The 19,465-nt window shown below is 41.4% G+C and overlaps 1 protein-coding gene across 1 annotated transcript; it reads left to right on the top strand.

The window, feature by feature from the left end:
- Positions 1-886: 886 nt before the first annotated feature.
- Positions 887-13,333, top strand: LOC145867018 (uncharacterized). Its single transcript, XM_082971062.1, has 2 exons — positions 887-1,463; positions 12,403-13,333. The coding sequence occupies exons 1-2, from the start codon at positions 1,127-1,129 to the stop codon at positions 13,116-13,118; spliced, it is 1,053 nt and encodes a 350-aa protein (XP_082827188.1). The 5' UTR covers positions 887-1,126; the 3' UTR covers positions 13,119-13,333.
- Positions 13,334-19,465: the final 6,132 nt, after the last annotated feature.

The following is a 19,465-nucleotide window of genomic DNA, read 5'->3' on the forward strand; positions in this document are numbered from 1 at the left end:
TTTAAAAAGTGTGGAAAAAGTGAAGGGGTCTGAATACTTAACGAATGCACTGTGTACCACTGGCAGAGTTTTCTACCGCTGGCAGTTTTGTACACAGTCATGTGATACGTGGTATAGAAAACTCCAATCTTAGGAGAGAGTACATGGGAGGCACTATACTGTGTATCTGCAGGTGTCTATCTGATCAAAACCGCTGATACAGGAGCCCCTCCACCCTCTGGTGGGATGGATCATGTCTACAGAGAAACCTAGATTCAAAACTTAGATTTGTGTGTATTGGGTATATGTTGTGAAATTGTTAGATATTACTTGTTAGATATTACTGCACTGTCAGAGCTAGAAACACAAACATTTTTGCTACACCAGCAATAACATCTGCTAAACACGTGTATGTGACCAATAAAATGTGATTTTGATTTGAAATAAACGTCCTATTTATCAAAGGTGCTTTTGGCTGGGGTCAAAATGACTCCAAAGGATTTGAATTTGTTAAAAGTCCATATTGATACAGAAACACTAAACCATGATATAGATTTATTAAGAACAAGTTGATTGACAAAGTCATGAAGAATTGAATAAACTACATTTTGGCTATGATACAAGATATGCCTCTGGGGTAAAAATGATCCATGTCAGAAGTATGGTTCAATGCAAATATGTAGTGGGTGTAACGTTTGTTTTAAATTCTCAATCATTAAACACGAATCAATCAACACATGCTTCTCTTTGAACGACTTAATATAATATTAAACTTTCCTGAAATAAATGAAAAATAAACGTTTGGTTCCTCAACTGCGTTGCCCAGTCCAGTCAGCAGATGGCGATGTGCGTCTTTTAGGTTCAGGCGATGCTGCCAGTGTGACGTATAATCTAGTGGACGGGACGCTCCTTCAACAACAACAGCTAGTCAGACACCTCGGTAGCTTTCTAGCAAACATAGCTACAACATTCACGCTCTTTACACTGGTTTGGTGTATATTTGTCGCTGTGTATTAAACACACTTCTGTCGTATGTACTTGTTGGCCCATTTAATTATATATTTACGTTGTTTGTCAGCTAGCTGGTTTGCTAAGTTAGCTTAGAACTAGGCTAGTCGCTAATGCTAGCTAGCTAACATCCCCGACCATGAGTTCACTAAGCTACTCTCCTCCTGCTAAAGAAGCGGAGGTCTGCTGGATGGAGAAAGAAGCTCTAGTGAAAGAGGAGGAAGAGGATATCACACCACAAAGACAAGTAGAGGGTGAGGCTGTTACAGTGAAAGAAGAAGAGAAAGACGTTACAGTGAAAGAAGAGGAAGACGCGTTCAGAGTGAAAGAGGAGGAGGATGTTACAGTAAAAGAAGAGGAGGAAGAGAAAGAGGAGGATGCAGTTTATGGAGTGAAAGAGGAGGAGGGGGAGATTACTGTCACATTGAAAGAGGAGAAGGAGGTAGAAGAGGAGGTTGGAGATCTGTTTAACACCAGTAAGTACCGTCTCTGCAGTCGTTGAACCAATATGCAGTAAAGGGGTTCTACACTTTAATGTTGTTCTGTAGGAATGGCTGAAGCTTCACTGTAACGTGTAGAACATCAAGAGTGGACCATCAACAAAACGTTAACAATTGATCAAATGCATCCAATGACAATGCCTGAAATACTGTAGTCCTTAATATCTCCTATTAGATTAGCCCAAGATGTTCTCTTAAAGGGTCAATCAGCAGTTGTTACATCCATTTTGGGACTTATACATTAATGATATGTACCCATCTGTTTCTTGAATAAATCACTTATAAATGCCTCATGAGCTTAGTTCAACTGTCGTACCCCATCAGAACCCAAAATATAAGCTTTTATTTACTCCAATGTTTATCAGTAAATATAAACAAACACTGTATATCCTCAAAACATGGTTAAAACTAGAATGTTGATATCATGAATGGTTACATTTCTCCAGCCCCATCCCTCAACTTTTTACCGAAACGGGCATGGAGTTCGCTTTATTATTGTTTCTACTGCTGATTGCTTCCCCGTTACTCCTCAAGGTCCAAGGACTGTATGTTATTTTCAGAGGTAGACTGGCTCTGTTCAGGTAAAATAGCCAAATATTCCATCAAAATGTGAATCGATTCTCAATTGCAATACGTTTCTAGAAACATAAATTGCTGTACTTTCATATCACATCAAAATAATTTCACATATACTTTCATATCAATTCAGAATAATTTCACACAATATTTAAATATCACATCAAAATAATTTCACATAATACTTTCCGGACTAGTCTCCCAGTCCCTGCTGCTGAAAAACATCCCCACAGCATGATGCTGCCACCACCATGCTTCACCGTAGGGATGGTGCCAGGTTTCCTCCAGATGTGACTCTTGGCATTCAGGCCAATGAGTTAAATCTTGGTTTCATCAAGCCAGAGAATCTTGTTTCTCATGGTCTTAGAGTCCTTAAGGTGCCTTTTGTCAAACTCCAAGCAGGCTGTCATATGCTTTATACTGAGGAGTGGCTTCTGTCTGGCCACTCTACCATAAAGGTCTGATTGGTGGAGTGCTGCAGATATGGTTGTCCTTCTGGAAGGTTCTCCCATCTCCACAGAGGAACTCTGGAGCTCTGTCAGAGTGACCATCAGGTTTGTGGTCACCTCCTTGACCAAGGCCCTTCTCCCCCAATTGCTCAGTTTGGCCTGGTGACCAGCTCTAGGAAGAGTATTCCATTTAAGAATGATGGAGGTCACTGTGTTCTTGGGGACCTTCAATGCTGCAGAATTTGTTTTTGGTACCGTTCCCCAGATCTGTGCCTCGACACAAGCTTGTCCTGGAGCTCTACGGACAGTTCCTTCGACCTCATGGCTTGGTTTTTGCTCTGACATGCACTGTCAACTCTGGGACGTTATATAGACAGGTGTGTGCCTTCCAAATCATATCCAATCAATTGAATTTACCACAGGTGGACTCCGAACAACTTGTAGATACATCTCAAGGATGATTAATGGAAACAAGATGCACCTGAAAGCAATTTCGAGTCTCATAGCAAAGGGTCTGAATACTTCAGTAAATAAGGTATTTCTGTTTTTTACCTGTTTTCACTTTGTCATTATGGGCTATTGATGACACCCCTCTGAAACAAGATAGCCTAACCATCAGAAAAACCTCTTCCTTAGCCTACTCCTCCCGCTGCTGCTGGCCTTCGTACATTCTGATGTTCTGCTCCTAAAGTTTCTGGTAATAGGCTACACCAGCAGTCGTTAAGCTATAGTTTCTGGTAATAGTCTACACCAGCAGTCGTTATGCTCCTATAGTTTCTGGTAATAGTCTACACCAGCAGTCGTTATGCTCCTATAGTTTCTGGTAATAGGCTACACCAGCAGTCGTTATGCTCCTATAGTTTCTGGTAATAGGCTACACCAGCAGTCGTTATCATCAAATCAAATTTATTTATATAGCCCTTTGTACATCAGCTGAAATCTCAAAGTGCTGTACAGAAACCCAGCCTAAAACCCCAAACAGCAAGCAATGCATGTGAAAGAAGCACGGTGGCTAGGAAAAACTCCCTAGGAAAAACTCCCTAGAAAGGCCAAAAACCTAGGAAGAAACCTAGAGAGGAACCAGGCTATGAGGGGTGGCCAGTCCTCTTCTGGCTGTGCCGGGTGGATATTATAACAGAACATGGTCAAGATGTTAAAATGTTCATAAATGACCAGCATGGTCAAATAATAATAATCATAGTAGTTGTCGAGGGTGCAACAAGCACGTCCGGTGAACAGGTCAGGGTTCCATAGCCGCAGGCAGAACAGTTGAAACTGGAGCAGCAGCATGGCCAGGTGGACTGGGGACAGCAAGGAGTCATCATGCCAGGTAGTCCTGAGGCATGGTCCTAGGGCTCAGGTCCTCCGAGAGAAAGAAAGAAAGAGAGAAAGAGAGAATTAGAGAGAGCATATTTACATTCACACAGGACACCGGATAAGACAAGAGAATACTCCAGATGTAACAGACTGACCCTAGCCCCCCGACACATAAACTACTGCAGCATAAGTACTGGAGGCTGAGACAGGAGGGATCAGAAGACACTGTGGCCCCATCCGATGATACCCCCGGACAGGGCCAAACAGGCAGGATATAACCCCACCCACTTTGCCAAAGCACAGCCCCCACACCACTAGAGGGATGTCTACAACCACCAACTTACCGTCCGAAGACAAGGCCGAGTATAGCCCACAAAGCTCCTATAGTTTCTGGTAATAGGCTACACCAGCAGTTGTTATGCTCCTATAGTTTCTGGTAATAGACTACACCAGCAGTCGTTATGCTCCTATAGTTTCTGGTAATAGGCTACACCAGCAGTCGTTATGCTCCTATAGTTTCTGGTAATAGGCTACACCAGCAGTCGTTATGCTCCTATAGTTTCTGGTAATAGGCTACACCAGCAGTCGTTATGCTCCTATAGTTTCTGGTAATAGACTACAGTCGTTATGCTCCTATAGTTTCTGGTAATAGGCTACACCAGCAGTCGTTATGCTCCTATAGTTTCTGGTAATAGACTACACCAGCAGTCGTTATGCTCCTATAGTTTCTGGTAATAGACTACACCAGCAGTCGTTATGCTCCTATAGTTTCTGGTAATAGGCTACACCAGCAGTCATTATGCTCCTATAGTTTCTGGTAATAGACTACACCAGCAGTCGTTATGCTCCTATAGTTTCTGGTAATAGACTACAGTCGTTATGCTCCTATAGTTTCTGGTAATAGGCTACACCAGCAGTCGTTATGCTCCTATAGTTTCTGGTAATAGGCTACACCAGCAGTCATTATGCTCCTATAGTTTCTGGTAATAGACTACACCAGCAGTTGTTATGCTCCTATAGTTTCTGGTAATAGGCTACACCAGCAGTCGTTATGCTCCTATAGTTTCTGGTAATAGACTACACCAGCAGTTGTTATGCTCCTATAGTTTCTGGTAATAGACTACACCAGCAGTCGTTATGCTCCTATAGTTTCTGGTAATAGGCTACACCAGCAGTCGTTATGCTCCTATAGTTTCTGGTAATAGACTACACCAGCAGTCGTTATGCTCCTATAGTTTCTGGTAATAGACTACACCAGCAGTCGTTATGCTCCTATAGTTTCTGGTAATAGGCTACACCAGCAGTCGTTATGCTCCTATAGTTTCTGGTAATAGACTACAGTCGTTATGCTCCTATAGTTTCTGGTAATAGACTACACCAGCAGTCGTTATGCTCCTATAGTTTCTGGTAATAGGCTACACCAGCAGTCGTTATGCTCCTATAGTTTCTGGTAATAGTCTACACCAGCAGTCGTTATGCTCCTATAGTTTCTGGTAATAGGCTACACCTGCAGTCGTTATGCTCCTATAGTTTCTGGTAATAGACTACACCAGCAGTCGTTATGCTCCTATAGTTTCTGGTAATAGACTACACCAGCAGTCGTTATGCTCCTATAGTTTCTGGTAATAGGCTACACCAGCAGTCGTTATGCTCCTATAGTTTCTGGTAATAGACTACACCAGCAGTAGTTATGATCCTATAGTTTCTGGTAATAGACTACACCAGCAGTCGTTATGCTCCTATAGTTTCTGGTAATAGGCTACACCAGCAGTCGTTATGCTCCTATAGTTTCTGGTAATAGACTACACCAGCAGTCGTTATGCTCCTATAGTTTCTGGTAATAGACTACAGTCATTATGCTCCTATAGTTTCTGGTAATAGACTACACCAGCAGTTGTTATGCTCCAATAGTTTCTGGTAATAGGCTACACCAGCAGTCGTTGTGCTCCTATAGTTTCTGGTAATAGACTACACCAGCAGTCGTTATGCTCCTATAGTTTCTGGTAATAGACTACACCAGCAGTCGTTATGCTCCTATAGTTTCTGGTAATAGTCTACACCAGCAGTCGTTATGCTCCTATAGTTTCTGGTAATAGTCTACACCAGCAGTCGTTATGCTCCTATAGTTTCTGGTAATAGACTACACCAGCAGTCGTTATGCTCCTATAGTTTCTGGTAATAGGCTACACCAGCAGTCGTTATGCTCCTATAGTTTCTGGTAATAGACTACACCAGCAGTCGTTATGCTCCTATAGTTTCTGGTAATAGGCTACACCAGCAGTCGTTGTGCTCCAATAGTTTCTGGTAATAGGCTACACCAGCAGTCGTTATGCTCCTATAGTTTCTGGTAATAGGCTACACCAGCAGTCGTTATGCTCCTATAGTTTCTGGTAATAGACTACACCAGCAGTCATTATGCTCCTATAGTTTCTGGTAATAGGCTACACCAGCAGTCGTTATGCTCCTATAGTTTCTGGTAATAGGCTACACCAGCAGTCGTTATGCTCCTATAGTTTCTGGTAATAGGCTACACCAGCAGTCGTTATGCTCCAATAGTTTCTGGTAATAGACTACACCAGCAGTCGTTATGCTCCTATAGTTTCTGGTAATAGGCTACACCAGCAGTCGTTATGCTCCTATAGTTTCTGGTAATAGACTACACCAGCAGTCGTTATGCTCCTATAGTTTCTGGTAATAGGCTACACCAGCAGTCGTTATGCTCCTATAGTTTCTGGTAATAGACTACACCAGCAGTCGTTATGCTCCTATAGTTTCTGGTAATAGACTACAGTCGTTATGCTCCTATAGTTTCTGGTAATAGACTACACCAGCAGTCGTTATGCTCCTATAGTTTCTGGTAATAGACTACACCAGCAGTCGTTATGCTCCTATAGTTTCTGGTAATAGACTACACCTGCAGTCGTTATGCTCCTATAGTTTCTGGTAATAGACTACAGTCGTTATGCTCCTATAGTTTCTGGTAATAGACTACACCAGCAGTCGTTATGCTCCTATAGTTTCTGGTAATAGGCTACACCAGCAGTCGTTATGCTCCTATAGTTTCTGGTAATAGACTACACCAGCAGTCGTTATGCTCCTATAGTTTCTGGTAATAGGCTACACCAGCAGTCGTTATGCTCCTATAGTTTCTGGTAATAGACTACACCAGCAGTCGTTATGCTCCTATAGTTTCTGGTAATAGACTACACCAGCAGTCGTTATGCTCCTATAGTTTCTGGTAATAGACTACAGTCGTTATGCTCCTATAGTTTCTGGTAATAGACTACACCAGCAGTCGTTATGCTCCTATAGTTTCTGGTAATAGACTACACCAGCAGTCGTTATGCTCCTATAGTTTCTGGTAATAGGCTACACCAGCAGTCGTTATGCTCCTATAGTTTCTGGTAATAGACTACACCAGCAGTCGTTATGCTCCTATAGTTTCTGGTAATAGACTACAGTCGTTATGCTCCTATAGTTTCTGGTAATAGACTACAGTCGTTATGCTCCTATAGTTTCTGGTAATAGACTACACCAGCAGTCGTTATGCTCCTATAGTTTCTGGTAATAGGCTACACCAGCAGTCGTTATGCTCCTATAGTTTCTGGTAATAGGCTACACCAGCAGTCGTTATGCTCCTATAGTTTCTGGTAATAGGCTACACCAGCAGTCGTTATGCTCCTATAGTTTCTGGTAATAGACTACACCAGCAGTCGTTATGCTCCTATAGTTTCTGGTAATAGACTACACCAGCAGTCGTTATGCTCCTATAGTTTCTGGTAATAGACTACACCAGCAGTCGTTATGCTCCTATAGTTTCTGGTAATAGACTACACCAGCAGTCGTTATGCTCCTATAGTTTCTGGTATTAGGCTACACCAGCAGTCAGCAACCTTTTCCATTTGGTGCCAATTTCTGATCATTTCTACTGATCTGGTGCTAGTTATGATTTTCATATTCACATTTTACTGGAACAGTTTCATTTAATTTATAATAGTATTAATAATTATAATTGTCTTTATCTCAACATCATTCTCTGTGGTTAATCTACATTCTATTTAAATGAAAATTATAAATATACATTTTTATTTCCATTGCTAAGCCCAAAAATTTAAACACGCCAACTCATTAGTGGTGGTGTGTTAAGACAATCAGAAATACTATCAGACATCCCCAAATGTAACTTTGACTATAATTACTGTTCCCTGAAGGAGGGAAACGAGGTACAACACCTGTTTGGCCCCACCCCTTCCTGGGTCGGTGAAGAGCGGTATTAAATTTAAGGAAGAAATCCGAGCCTCGCGCTCATCACCTGTAGAAGGCGGGGCTTCCAGCGAGGCGTGGATTTAATAGTATGTTGTACCTAGTTTCCCTCCTTCAGGGAACAGTAGTTATAGTCATAACGTGTGGATTTAATAGTATGATGTACCTAGTTTCCCTCCTTCAGGGAACAGTAGTTATAGTCATAACGTGTGGATTTAATAGTATGATGTACCTAGTTTCCCTCCTTCAGGGAACAGTAGTTATAGTCATAACGTTACGCTTGTCAAATGATGAACTTTAACTTAAATACTGGATCTTGCTGTCGGACAGTTTTTTTGTATTCAGATCTCTGAAATGCTCTCTAATTACGTAACATTTAGTGTCTCCTTATGGTACGCTGGGAAAATAGTTTTCATGGGCACAGAAATCCTAAATCATTTCAGAGTTTGCTAAATCCAATGGTTCTAACCAAGAGTCATCTTTACTTTATTGACAACACCCAAATGGATACTGTCATTAACGCAGTTCTTCAATAATTACACATAATTCTTAATACTGTAGCTGTTTAGTTAGTCACATGTTCAACTATCATCAGCTGATCCAGGAAATCATTTTCTGAATGACAGTCACATGACAAACATCACGACATGCAACAACAACCAAAGTGCTTCTTCATTCATTACTCTGGTAAAGACAGTTATGCCGTGCTCCACGTTGGATCCAACATCCCTAAGAAATTGATGTTTATAATGTGTTATTGTCTGCCTGATTTACAGTAGCGTCTCGTTAGTCTGTTTGCACACAGAGATACTTAGCTCATAATGTGTAGAGAACTGTTCCTTGATGGATAGGCTATTGTACAACACACAGAGCTATTTTCCTTTATTCAGGACATTTAGAATGGCAACACATTACAGAATAGCCTAGTGGGATTATTCACAAAATTATCTGGTGATCAGGTTATGAAATGTCATGAAAGACATTTTAGTTTCCATGTTTCACCTGAAGTATGAAATTATTTATAGTCCTAGGTCTATGTTGTTAGGTGAAGTTATGGGTCCTGCAGTATGTCTATGTTATTGTTTGTTGAAGTTATGGGCCAATTTGTTAACTTCTTCGGGCTAGGGGGCAGTGTTCGGAAGTTCGGAGAGTCTGGCATGCCCAAAGGAAACTGACTGTTACTCAGACCCAGAAGCTAGGATATGCATATAATTGGTTGTATTTGATAGAAAACACTTTGCTTGATTTACAGTTTTATTGTTTATTTACATATTAGGGTACCTGAGGATTGATTAGAAACGTTGTTTGACTTGTTTGGATGAAGTTTATTGGTAACTTTTTGGATTATTTTGTCTGCATGTTGAACGGGTGGATTACTGAACAAAACGCGCCAACCAAACTGAGTTTTTGGGATATAAAGAGGGACTTTATCAAACAAAACAACCATTTATTGTGTAGCTGGGACCCTTGGGATTGCAAACAGAGGAAGATCTTCAAAGGTAAGTGATTTATTTTATCGCTATTTTTTATTTTTGTGACGGCTGTGCTGGTTTGAGAAATATTTCTATGCAGCAAGTATGCGGGGCGCTGTCAAATCAAATCAAATCAAATTTATTTATATAGCCCTTCGTACATCAGCTGAAATCTCAAAGTGCTGTACAGAAACCCAGCCTAAAACCCCAAACAGCAAGCAATGCATGTGAAAGAAGCACGGTGGCTAGGAAAAACTCCCTAGAAAGGCCAAAAACCTAGGAAGAAACCTAGAGAGGGACCAGGCTATGAGGGGTGGCCAGTCCTCTTCTGGCTGTGCCGGGTGGATATTATAACAGAACATGGTCAAGATGTTAAAATGTTCATAAATGACCAGCATGGTCAAATAATAATAATCATAGTAGTTGTCGAGGGTGCAACAAGCACGTCCGGTGAACAGGTCAGGGTTCCGTAGCCGCAGGCAGAACAGTTGAATCTGGAGCAGCAGCATGGCCAGGTGGACTGGGGACAGCAAGGAGTCATCATGCCAGGTAGTCCTGAGGCATGGTCCTAGGGCTCAGGTCCTCCGAGAGAAAGAAAGAAAGAAAGAAAGAAAGAAAGAAAGAAAGAAAGAAAGAAAGAAAGAAAGAAAGAAAGAAAGAAAGAAAGAAAGAAAGAGAGAATTAGAGAGAGCATATTTAAATTCACACAGGACACCGGATAAGACAGGAGAAATACTCCAGATGTAACAGACTGACCCTAGCCCCCCGACACATAAACTACTGCAGCATAAATACTGGAGGCTGAGACAGGAGGGATCAGAAGACACTGTGGCCCCATCCGATGACACCCCCAGACAGGGCCAAATAGGCAGGATATAACCCCACCCACTTTGCCAAAGCACAGCCCCCACACCACTAGAGGGATGTCTACAACCACCAACTTACCGTCCGAAGACAAGGCCGAGTAAAGCCCACAAAGATCTCCGCCATGGCACAACCCAAGGGGGGGGCGCCAACCCAGACAGGAAGACCACGTCAGTGACTCAACCCACTCAAGTGACGCACCCCTCCCATGGACGGCATGGAAGAACACCAGTAAGTCAGTGACTCAGCCCCTGTAATAGGGTTAGAGGCAGAGAATCCCAGTGGAAAGAGGGGAACCGGCAAGGCAGAGACAGCAAGGGCGGTTCGTTGCTCCAGCCTTTCCGTTCACCTTCACACTCCTGGGCCAGACTATACTTAATCATAGGACCTACTGAAGAGATAAGTCTTCAGTAAAGACTTAAAGGTTGAGACTGAGTCTGCGTCTCTCACATGGGTAGGCAGACCATTCCATAAAAATGGAGCTCTATAGGAGAAAGCCCTGCCTCCAGCTGTTTGCTTAGAAATTCTAGGGACAATTAGGATGCCTGCGTCTTGTGACCGTAGCGTACGTGTAGGTATGTACGGCAGGACCAAATCGGAAAGATAGGTAGGAGGAAGCCCATGTAATGCTTTGTAGGTTAGCTTTGTCCTCAGATAATAAAATGCTATGCTTTCACCGTAAAGCCTATTGTAAATCGGACAATGCGGTTCGATTACCAAGATTCTAAACTAAAGAATCATGTATGACACTTGTATTTTCATGAATGTTTAATATTACGATTTTTGTATTTTGAATTTCACGCTCTGCAATTTACCGGATGTTGTCTAAGTGGAACGCTAGCAGAACACTGATCCGTAAGAAGTTAAACACTTAGTGTACAAACCCTCATTGTCAGGCTGATGGCAAAGCTAAACTTGCCAAAGAGCATTTTACTGGTTGTAGTGTTTAAGTATAAATCAGTTGGTTTATATCACAAAGTTAAGTTGGAGATTCAAACGATCCTTACAGTTCTAATCTAATAGTAGTGTGAAATGCACTCATAATCAACCTGGAAATGGAGGCTATTTTTGCAGTCAGCCTATGAGAACTCCCCTGAGATTTCCCCCATGGTGGTGAATTAGTGAATAGACACAGAGCTTAATGTGAGTTTCCTTGAGTACCACTCCTGATCTTGTGCTGTAATATTCAGAATACATCGTAAAAAGCTAAAATCTTTGCTCACCATTTTTTTCTCCTGGCAGATATACTACATCCATAACTAGTGGTTTCCTCATTACCAGATATACTACATCCATAACTAGTGGTTTCATCATTACCAGATATACTACATCCATAACTAGTGGTTTCCTCATTACCAGATATACTACATCCATAACTAGCGGTTTCCTCATTACCAGATATACTACATCCATAACTAGTGGTTTCCTCATTACCAGATATACTACATCCATAACTAGTGGTTTCCTCATTACCAGATATACTACATCCATAACTAGTGGTTTCCTCATTACCAGATATACTACATCCATAACTAGTGGTTTCCTCATTACCAGATATACTACATCCATAACTAGTGGTTTCCTCATTAGCAGATATACTACATCCATAACTAGTGGTTTCCTCATTAGCAGGGAGGTGTTTCTGCAATCAAATTGCCCAATTCCCAAACGTGCCGCAATTTTATTAAACACAGAAAGGGGCCTATATTGGAGACCAGACGTCACTGCTTAGAGTTTCAACAACTTTACTAACTTACTTCTAGCCTACAATCATCGATTTCACTACTAATGTGAAAACAAGACAAAATATGACTATTCTTGCTCATTTTAAGACATTTGTCCAACAATTTTAACATGACATTACAGATGTCAATTGTTGTACAACATCATGGCTCCGCTATTGGCATCACCTTTTACAGTGGATTACCGCTGTTGTGGGCCTTTAACCATCTGTCTGACTTTTTTTCTCCTCAGGCATTAAAATTCATCAAAGAATCCACACAGGAGAGAAATCTTATAGCTGTCATCAATGTGGGAAGCGTTTTACTACATCTGGCCATCTGACACTACACCAGAGAATACACACAGGAGAGAAACCTTATTGCTGTGATCAATGTGGGAAGAGTTTTATAACATCTGGCTCTCTGACTGTACACCAGAGAATACACACTGGAGAGAAATATTATAGCTGTGATCAATGTGGGAAGCGTTTTTGTCAATCTGGACAGCTGACAGTGCACCAGAGAACACACACAGGAGAGAAACCTTATAGCTGTCATCAATGTGGGAAGAGTTTTACTACATCTTGCCATCTGACACGACACCAGAGAATACACACTGGAGAGAAATATTATAGCTGTGATCAATGTGGGAAGAGTTTTATAACATCTGGCTCTCTGACTGTACACCAGAGAACACACACAGGAGAGAAATCTTATAGCTGTGATCAATGTGGGAAGAGTTTTACAACATCTGGCTCTCTGACTGTACACCAGAGAATACACACAGGAGAGAAATCTTATAGCTGTGATCAATGTGGGAAGAGTTTTATAACATCTGGCTCTCTGACTGTACACCAGAGAACACACACAGGAGAGAAACCTTATAGCTGTGATCAATGTGGGAAGAGATTCACCGATAAAAGACATCTGAACAAACATCAGAAAATACATGGAGGAGTTATTTCATGATATCAATGATATAATGTGACAATGTAGAATGTTTTAACATTGTAGTAGGAGTATTTTAATGATGTCACAATGTAGAACCCTAAACGTTTGTCCCCTGTTCTATTGATTTCAACATGATATGGATATTAGCCTCAGGGGGAAAATCCAGGCTCTGAAATGGAAGAGTACAATTTATGTGATTTAACAAAAAGTGACTAACAAAAGAAGAGTTGTGTTCCACTTATCACGTTGGTGACCCACTGGAATCAAAATGCAACACTTCAAAATGTAGCTAGCTGTTTTCTACAAATTGTCCTCTAACCAGGGATGTACACATTATTCCCAGATTCCGTGTGGTTTTTGAGCTGTTCGTTTTAACAGGATGAGTAACCTCATCTCCCTTCTGTCACACAATTGATCATTCCTTTGTTTAGTACAATTGATCTCATCGTGATATCGATGAGTGATGACAAATAAGTGTTGTGTTTCTTTGTTTAGCGACCCCTAAATTTAAATGCATCAGTCCAAAATGTAGCTGACTGTCTTCTGCAGGTTGTCCTCTAATCAGTGAGGTAAAATATATCTCCCATTTCCATGTGTTTTTTAGTTGTGTTAGTTTCAACATCATGTACAACCTGATTTCCCCCCTAATGGATATCAGTGATTTATTGCTACTTGTCAAAACAACAGTGTTTTGGTTCTTGTGCAGTTTATAAGGAGCTTGGTTTAAAAAAAAACAAGTAATATGATTATTGTGGCACATGTTTTGTGTATATAGCACATTTTATGTTTAGGTTTTCAATTTATCCCAAACTGTTTCTGCATGTTGGTTATTGATTTAGACACGTTAAAACTGTGTTTTGACATTGGGGATATCCCACCTAGCAAAATATAATATAAAATAATAATATGTTTCCTCTTGAAGTCAGACATGTCTGTGATAAGGACGACTTGGTTGCTGATTGTCTCAAGGGTGGGCAGTCAAAAACATTTGTGTTTTGCGTTTAGCCAGTGCGTTGCCATGGATAACAATTTATTTTGACTGGACTTTTTTCCATATTGGAGATGTGTTTTGTTTGAGTTCTAGAGTTCTGATTCTTAGGAAGAATTTTATATTGTAGAAGGTGAAGCATTGTAGTTGATTATAATGTGGAGTGGAAGTTGTTTTCTGTTGGTGGTGAGCAAACTTGTCCAACAAAAATATAGGATATATTTGTTGTCTTAAGGGGGAAGGTGTTACAGGCTTTGGTTTTTCCATTTATGTTTTGAGGTTGGACTTTAGCACGTCTAGCTCGTTAGCACGTCTAGCCCGTTAGCACGTCTAGCTCGTTAGCACGTCTAGCTCGTTAGCCCGTCTAGCTCGTTAGCACGTCTAGCTCGTTAGCACGTAGGACGCACTGATTGGTGTCACCTCGTTAGTCAGTATGTGTTACACCTGTGCTGGCTTGTCCATCTCGTTAGTGGGAAGGTGTTTCACCTGAGCTGGTCCAGGTTCTATTTAAGAGTGTCTGGCCCAGTGCTCCAGTTGTCTTGATACATGTGGAGAGTCAACACCTTTAGTTGCTCCACCTTTTTGGTTTGCTTCCTGTCTTTAAGTTTGGTGTGGGTTTTTCTATTGTTTGTCTCTTCTTGGGCAGATTTAGTGGGTCTCATGGTGGGTGTCTTTTAGGTCCCAGTTGTTGTTACTAGTCAACTTTCAGTGTCCCAAGCTTCTATTTTGGGTTGGATATTGCATCCAATTAACATTTTAATCATTAGTTTTTCAGTTTAGTCTTCTGTTTTTTATCCTCTTATGTTTGTTGTGTACTAAATATTTCTGTTTATTTTCAATGTTTTTAAAAATATTTTTCCTGTGAAGCCATTTTGTTGCATCCATGTCTGAAATGTGCTGTATGAATCAAGCTTGATTTGATTTGACCATATAATAAAACAAATGAACCCAGTGACTGACCAATCAACAGACTGCTGAAGAGGTAAACACCACCCCCGGCTCTACCAGGGGCTTGAAGTGGTCTCCCACAGCTCTGCTTATGTCATGTTCTGTGGCCTTGCTGTTCCATTTCTTGACTGCACCTGCAACACAGAAACACATTTAGTCATATTATATAAACCACTCAAAGTAATGGATATGGAGCATCTATGGCCTCAGTTACACCTGGCACCTAAATGTGACTTCTGTCATCTGATCACTCCAAGCTGCATTAGGTTCAGATCTACCAGGATGGGCTTTTGATATAGTATGGATACAGTCAGGCCACCGAATATAAATAAGCAATGTAAAGAGGTGGGGTGAATGAGGGGAAAAGTAAAGGAAAAAGTTTAATGTTACCCCTTCCTTGTGTTGTTTGTAATAAATAATAATATATACATATATTTTTAAATCAGTCGGGGTCTAAACTTACTGTTGAGAGTTAGAATAGAAGAATAGACAGTGTAATTTCGAAAAGTACATCAGCAGTTTTTCTCTTGAAAAAAAAATAAAGATGAATGAGTGGGTAAAAGTACATTCTACAGAAATGACCTTCATTATATCAAAGAACAAATGTGTGTCTGAGGGGAAATTAACTTTCATACAGCCAAAAGGGGTGAGAAGTTATACCCATATCAGTGGACAATTTTCACTGCTGCTGAAAAACATCTCCACAGCATGATGTTGCCACCACCATGCTTCACCGTAGGGATGGTACCAATTTTCCTCCAGATGTGACACATGACATTCATGCCAAAGAGTTCAATCTAGGTTTAATCAGACCAGAGAATCTTGTTTTTCAATGGTCTGAGAGTCCTTTAGGTGCCTTTTGTCAAACTCCAAGCTGGCTGTCATGTGCCTTTTACTGAGGAGTGGCTTCCGTCTATGGTAGAGTGGCCAAAGGCCTGATTGGTGGAGTGCTGCAGAGATGATTGTCCTGGAAGGTTCTCCCATCTGCACAGAGGAACTCTGGAGCTCTGTCAGAGTGACTATCGGGTTCTTGGTCACCTCCCTGACCAAGGCCCTTCTCCCCTGATTGCTCAGTTTGGCCGGGCGGCCAGCTCTAGGAAGAGTCTTGGTGGTTCCAAACTTCTTCCATTTAAGAATGATGGAGGCCACTGTGTTTTTGGGTACCTTCAATGCTGCAGAAATGTTTTGGTACCCTTCCCCAGATCTGTGCCTCGACACAATCCTGTCTCGGAGCTCTACAGACAATTCCTTCGACCTCATGGCTTGGTTTTTGCTCTGACATGCACTGTAAACTGTGGGACCTTACATAGACAGGTGTGTGCCTTTCCAAATCATGTCCAATCAATTGAATTTACCACAGGTGGACTCCAATCAAGTTGTAGAAACATCTCAAGGATGATCAATGGAAACAGGATGTACCTGAGCTCAATTTCAAGTCTCATAACAAAGGGTCTGAATACTTAAGTAAAAACATGTTTTTGGTTTGTCATTATGGGGTATTGTGATGTCATTATGGGTTATTGTGATGTCATTATGGGTTATTGTGATGTCATTATGGGGTATTGTGTGTAGATTGATGAGGGGGAAATGATTCAATTTCGGAATAAGGCTGTAACGTAACAAAATCTGGAAAAGGTGAAGGGGTCTGAATACTTAACGAATGCACTGTATACCACTGGCAGAGTTGTCTACCATTGGCAGTTTTGTACACAGTCATGTGATACGTGGTATAGAAAGGTCCAATCTTAGGAGAGTACATGGGAGGCACTATACTGTGTATCTGCAGGTGTCTATCTGGTCAAAACCACTGATACAGGAGCCCCTCCACCCTCTGGTGGGATGGATCATGTCTATAGAGAAACCTAGATTCAAATACTTAGATGTGTGTGTATTGGGTATATGTTGTGAAATTGTTAGATATTACTTGTTAGATATTACTGCACTGTCGCAGCTAGAAACACAAGCATTTCACTACACCTGCAATAACATCTGCTAAACATGTGTATGTGACCAATAAAATGTGATTTGATTTGAAACAAACGTCCTATTTATCAAAGGTGCTTTTGGCTGGAGTCAAAATGACTCCAAAGGATTTGAATTTGTTAAAAGTCCATATTGATACAGAAACACTAAACCATGATTTAGATTTATTAAGAACAAGTTGATTGACAAAGTCATGAAGAATTGAATAAACTATATTTTTGCTATGATAAAAGATATGCCTCTGGGGTGAAAATGATCCATGTCAGAAGTATGGTTCAATGCAAATATGTAGTGGGTGTAAAGTTGGTTTTAAATTCTCACTCATTAAACACGAATCAATCAACACATGCTTCTCTTTGACCGACTTAACCAATCACCGCACAGTATGATACGGCGGTAAAATGCATCCAATTATAATTCAGTATGTATTCACATATGAATATTACATCCCCCTTCTTTTAAACAAAATACAAATGTTTTACATATTCTAAGCTTTTCTTTTGAATACATGCTCTGTAGTTTGAACTCAAGGTAAGTAACCATTTATATTGCATAATACACCAACTGAATCAACATAGACTCTGAAACAAGGATCCAACATACTGTTACTTTTCAAACAAGGGATTCTCAGCAACTCAGCTTCACTGTAGAAATTACATCTTAACATTTCAAACAAATACAATACCAAAGCATGTCAAGTGAACTTTCAATAACAAGTTTACAGTCTGGAACGCTTTTAGGGCAGCGATCCGCCTACACCCTTTGACATTTCACAGGTCGAGGACAGCTCTGGGCTTGACCTCTCTTCCTGACCTTGTGCGATATGATGTTGAGCATGCTTCTGTGTCAGTCAACAGCTCTTGTGGTGTTGCAGGTAAGTGTGGTGTATGTTGTGCTGTGTGTGTGTTTAGTCCATCACGTTCTCTTTCAGGGGAACAGTTCATCTCATCAGTGTGTTGTTCTTTTGTGTTCAGTAAGTGACGACGATTGCGGCGGTACACCGCTCCTTCTGCTGTGCGGACGTGATATGAACGTTCAGTGTCAGCTGGCTGGATGATGACTGCTGGCTTCCAGAGGCCATGCTCCTGGATTCTAACTGACTCTCCGTCGATCAGTGGTGGCAGTGGTCTAGCTGACCTGTCGTAGTATCGCTTTTGTTGTTGTTGTCTCTGTGCACGTTTTTCATGCATTTCATTGTAGCAGACGACCTCAGGTTGCAGCTGCTGGTTGGTGCTGGTAAGGGTTGAGCGAAGTCTGCGGCTCATCAACAGCTGGGCTGGTGATTTGAAGTTGTCAACTGGAGTGTTGCGGTATTCAAGGAGACTGAGGTAGGGGTCTCTCTTGTCTGCTTTTGCTTTGTCCATGAGTGATTTAGCAATCTGCACAGATTTTTCAGCAAGGCCATTACTTTGAGGGTAATGTGGGCTTGTGGTGACATGTGTAAACTCCCATGCTTTTGTGAAGGATTCAAACTCATTTGATTTGTAACAGGGCCCATTGTCAGATATTAAAGTCTCTACAATGCCATGCCTGGCAAAGGCTGCTTTCAGCTTGTGTATCACAGCTGCAGATGTGGTGCTGTGAAGCTTGTCGAGTTCGAAGTATCTGCTGTAGTAGTCCACTGTTACGATGTAGTCCTCGTTGTTCCAGGTGAACAGATCGGTTGCCACGACCTGCCAGGGTCGGTCTGGGATACAGTGAGGTAACATTGGCTCTTTGGTGTTTGAGGGGCGTCTTTCAAGACAGATGGTGCATCTACCAACAATGTCCTCTATTTGTTTGCACATTCCAGGCCAAAACAAAATGTCCTGTGCTCTCTGTTTGCACTTTTCCATGCCCATGTGTCCAGCATGGATCTTTGTCAAAATCTCTTCTCTGAGACTGGTAGGAATAATGATTTTCTCTCCTTTGAAAATGATTCCGTTGATCTGTGATAGTTCATCACGATGGTTCCAGAATTCTGAGACGCTCTGAGGGCATTTTCTCCTCTCCTCAGGCCATCCATCCTGTATGACTTTCCTCAGCTGTGTGAGTTGTGAGTCCTTTTCTGTTTCTGCTTGGATCTCCTTCAGTTTCGTGTCACTAACTGGTAAGTTGCTGTACACAGTATGTACTTGCATGTCCATGCCCTCACTGAGGCTGCTGTCCTTGTAGGTCAGAAACTTCCTGGAGAGTGTGTCTGCGACAGGGATGTCTTTGCCTGGACGGTGAGGGATTGTGAAGTCGTATTTTTGTAGTTGAAGGATCATTCTCTGTAGCCTTGGCGGGGCTGCAGCTAGTGGGTTCCTCATGATTGACTCAAGGGGCTTGTGGTCGGATTCCACAATGACTTGTCGTCCATATACGTACTGATAGAAACGTTTACATCCGAACAGAATGGCATAGAGCTCCTTTTCGATTTGAGCGTAGTTGATTTCACAGTCTGTGAGAGATTTGGAAGCGTAGC

This window comes from Salmo salar, unplaced genomic scaffold (assembly GCF_965601325.2).
Source record: "Salmo salar unplaced genomic scaffold, fSalSal1 ptg000152l, whole genome shotgun sequence".
NCBI lineage: Eukaryota > Metazoa > Chordata > Actinopteri > Salmoniformes > Salmonidae > Salmo > Salmo salar.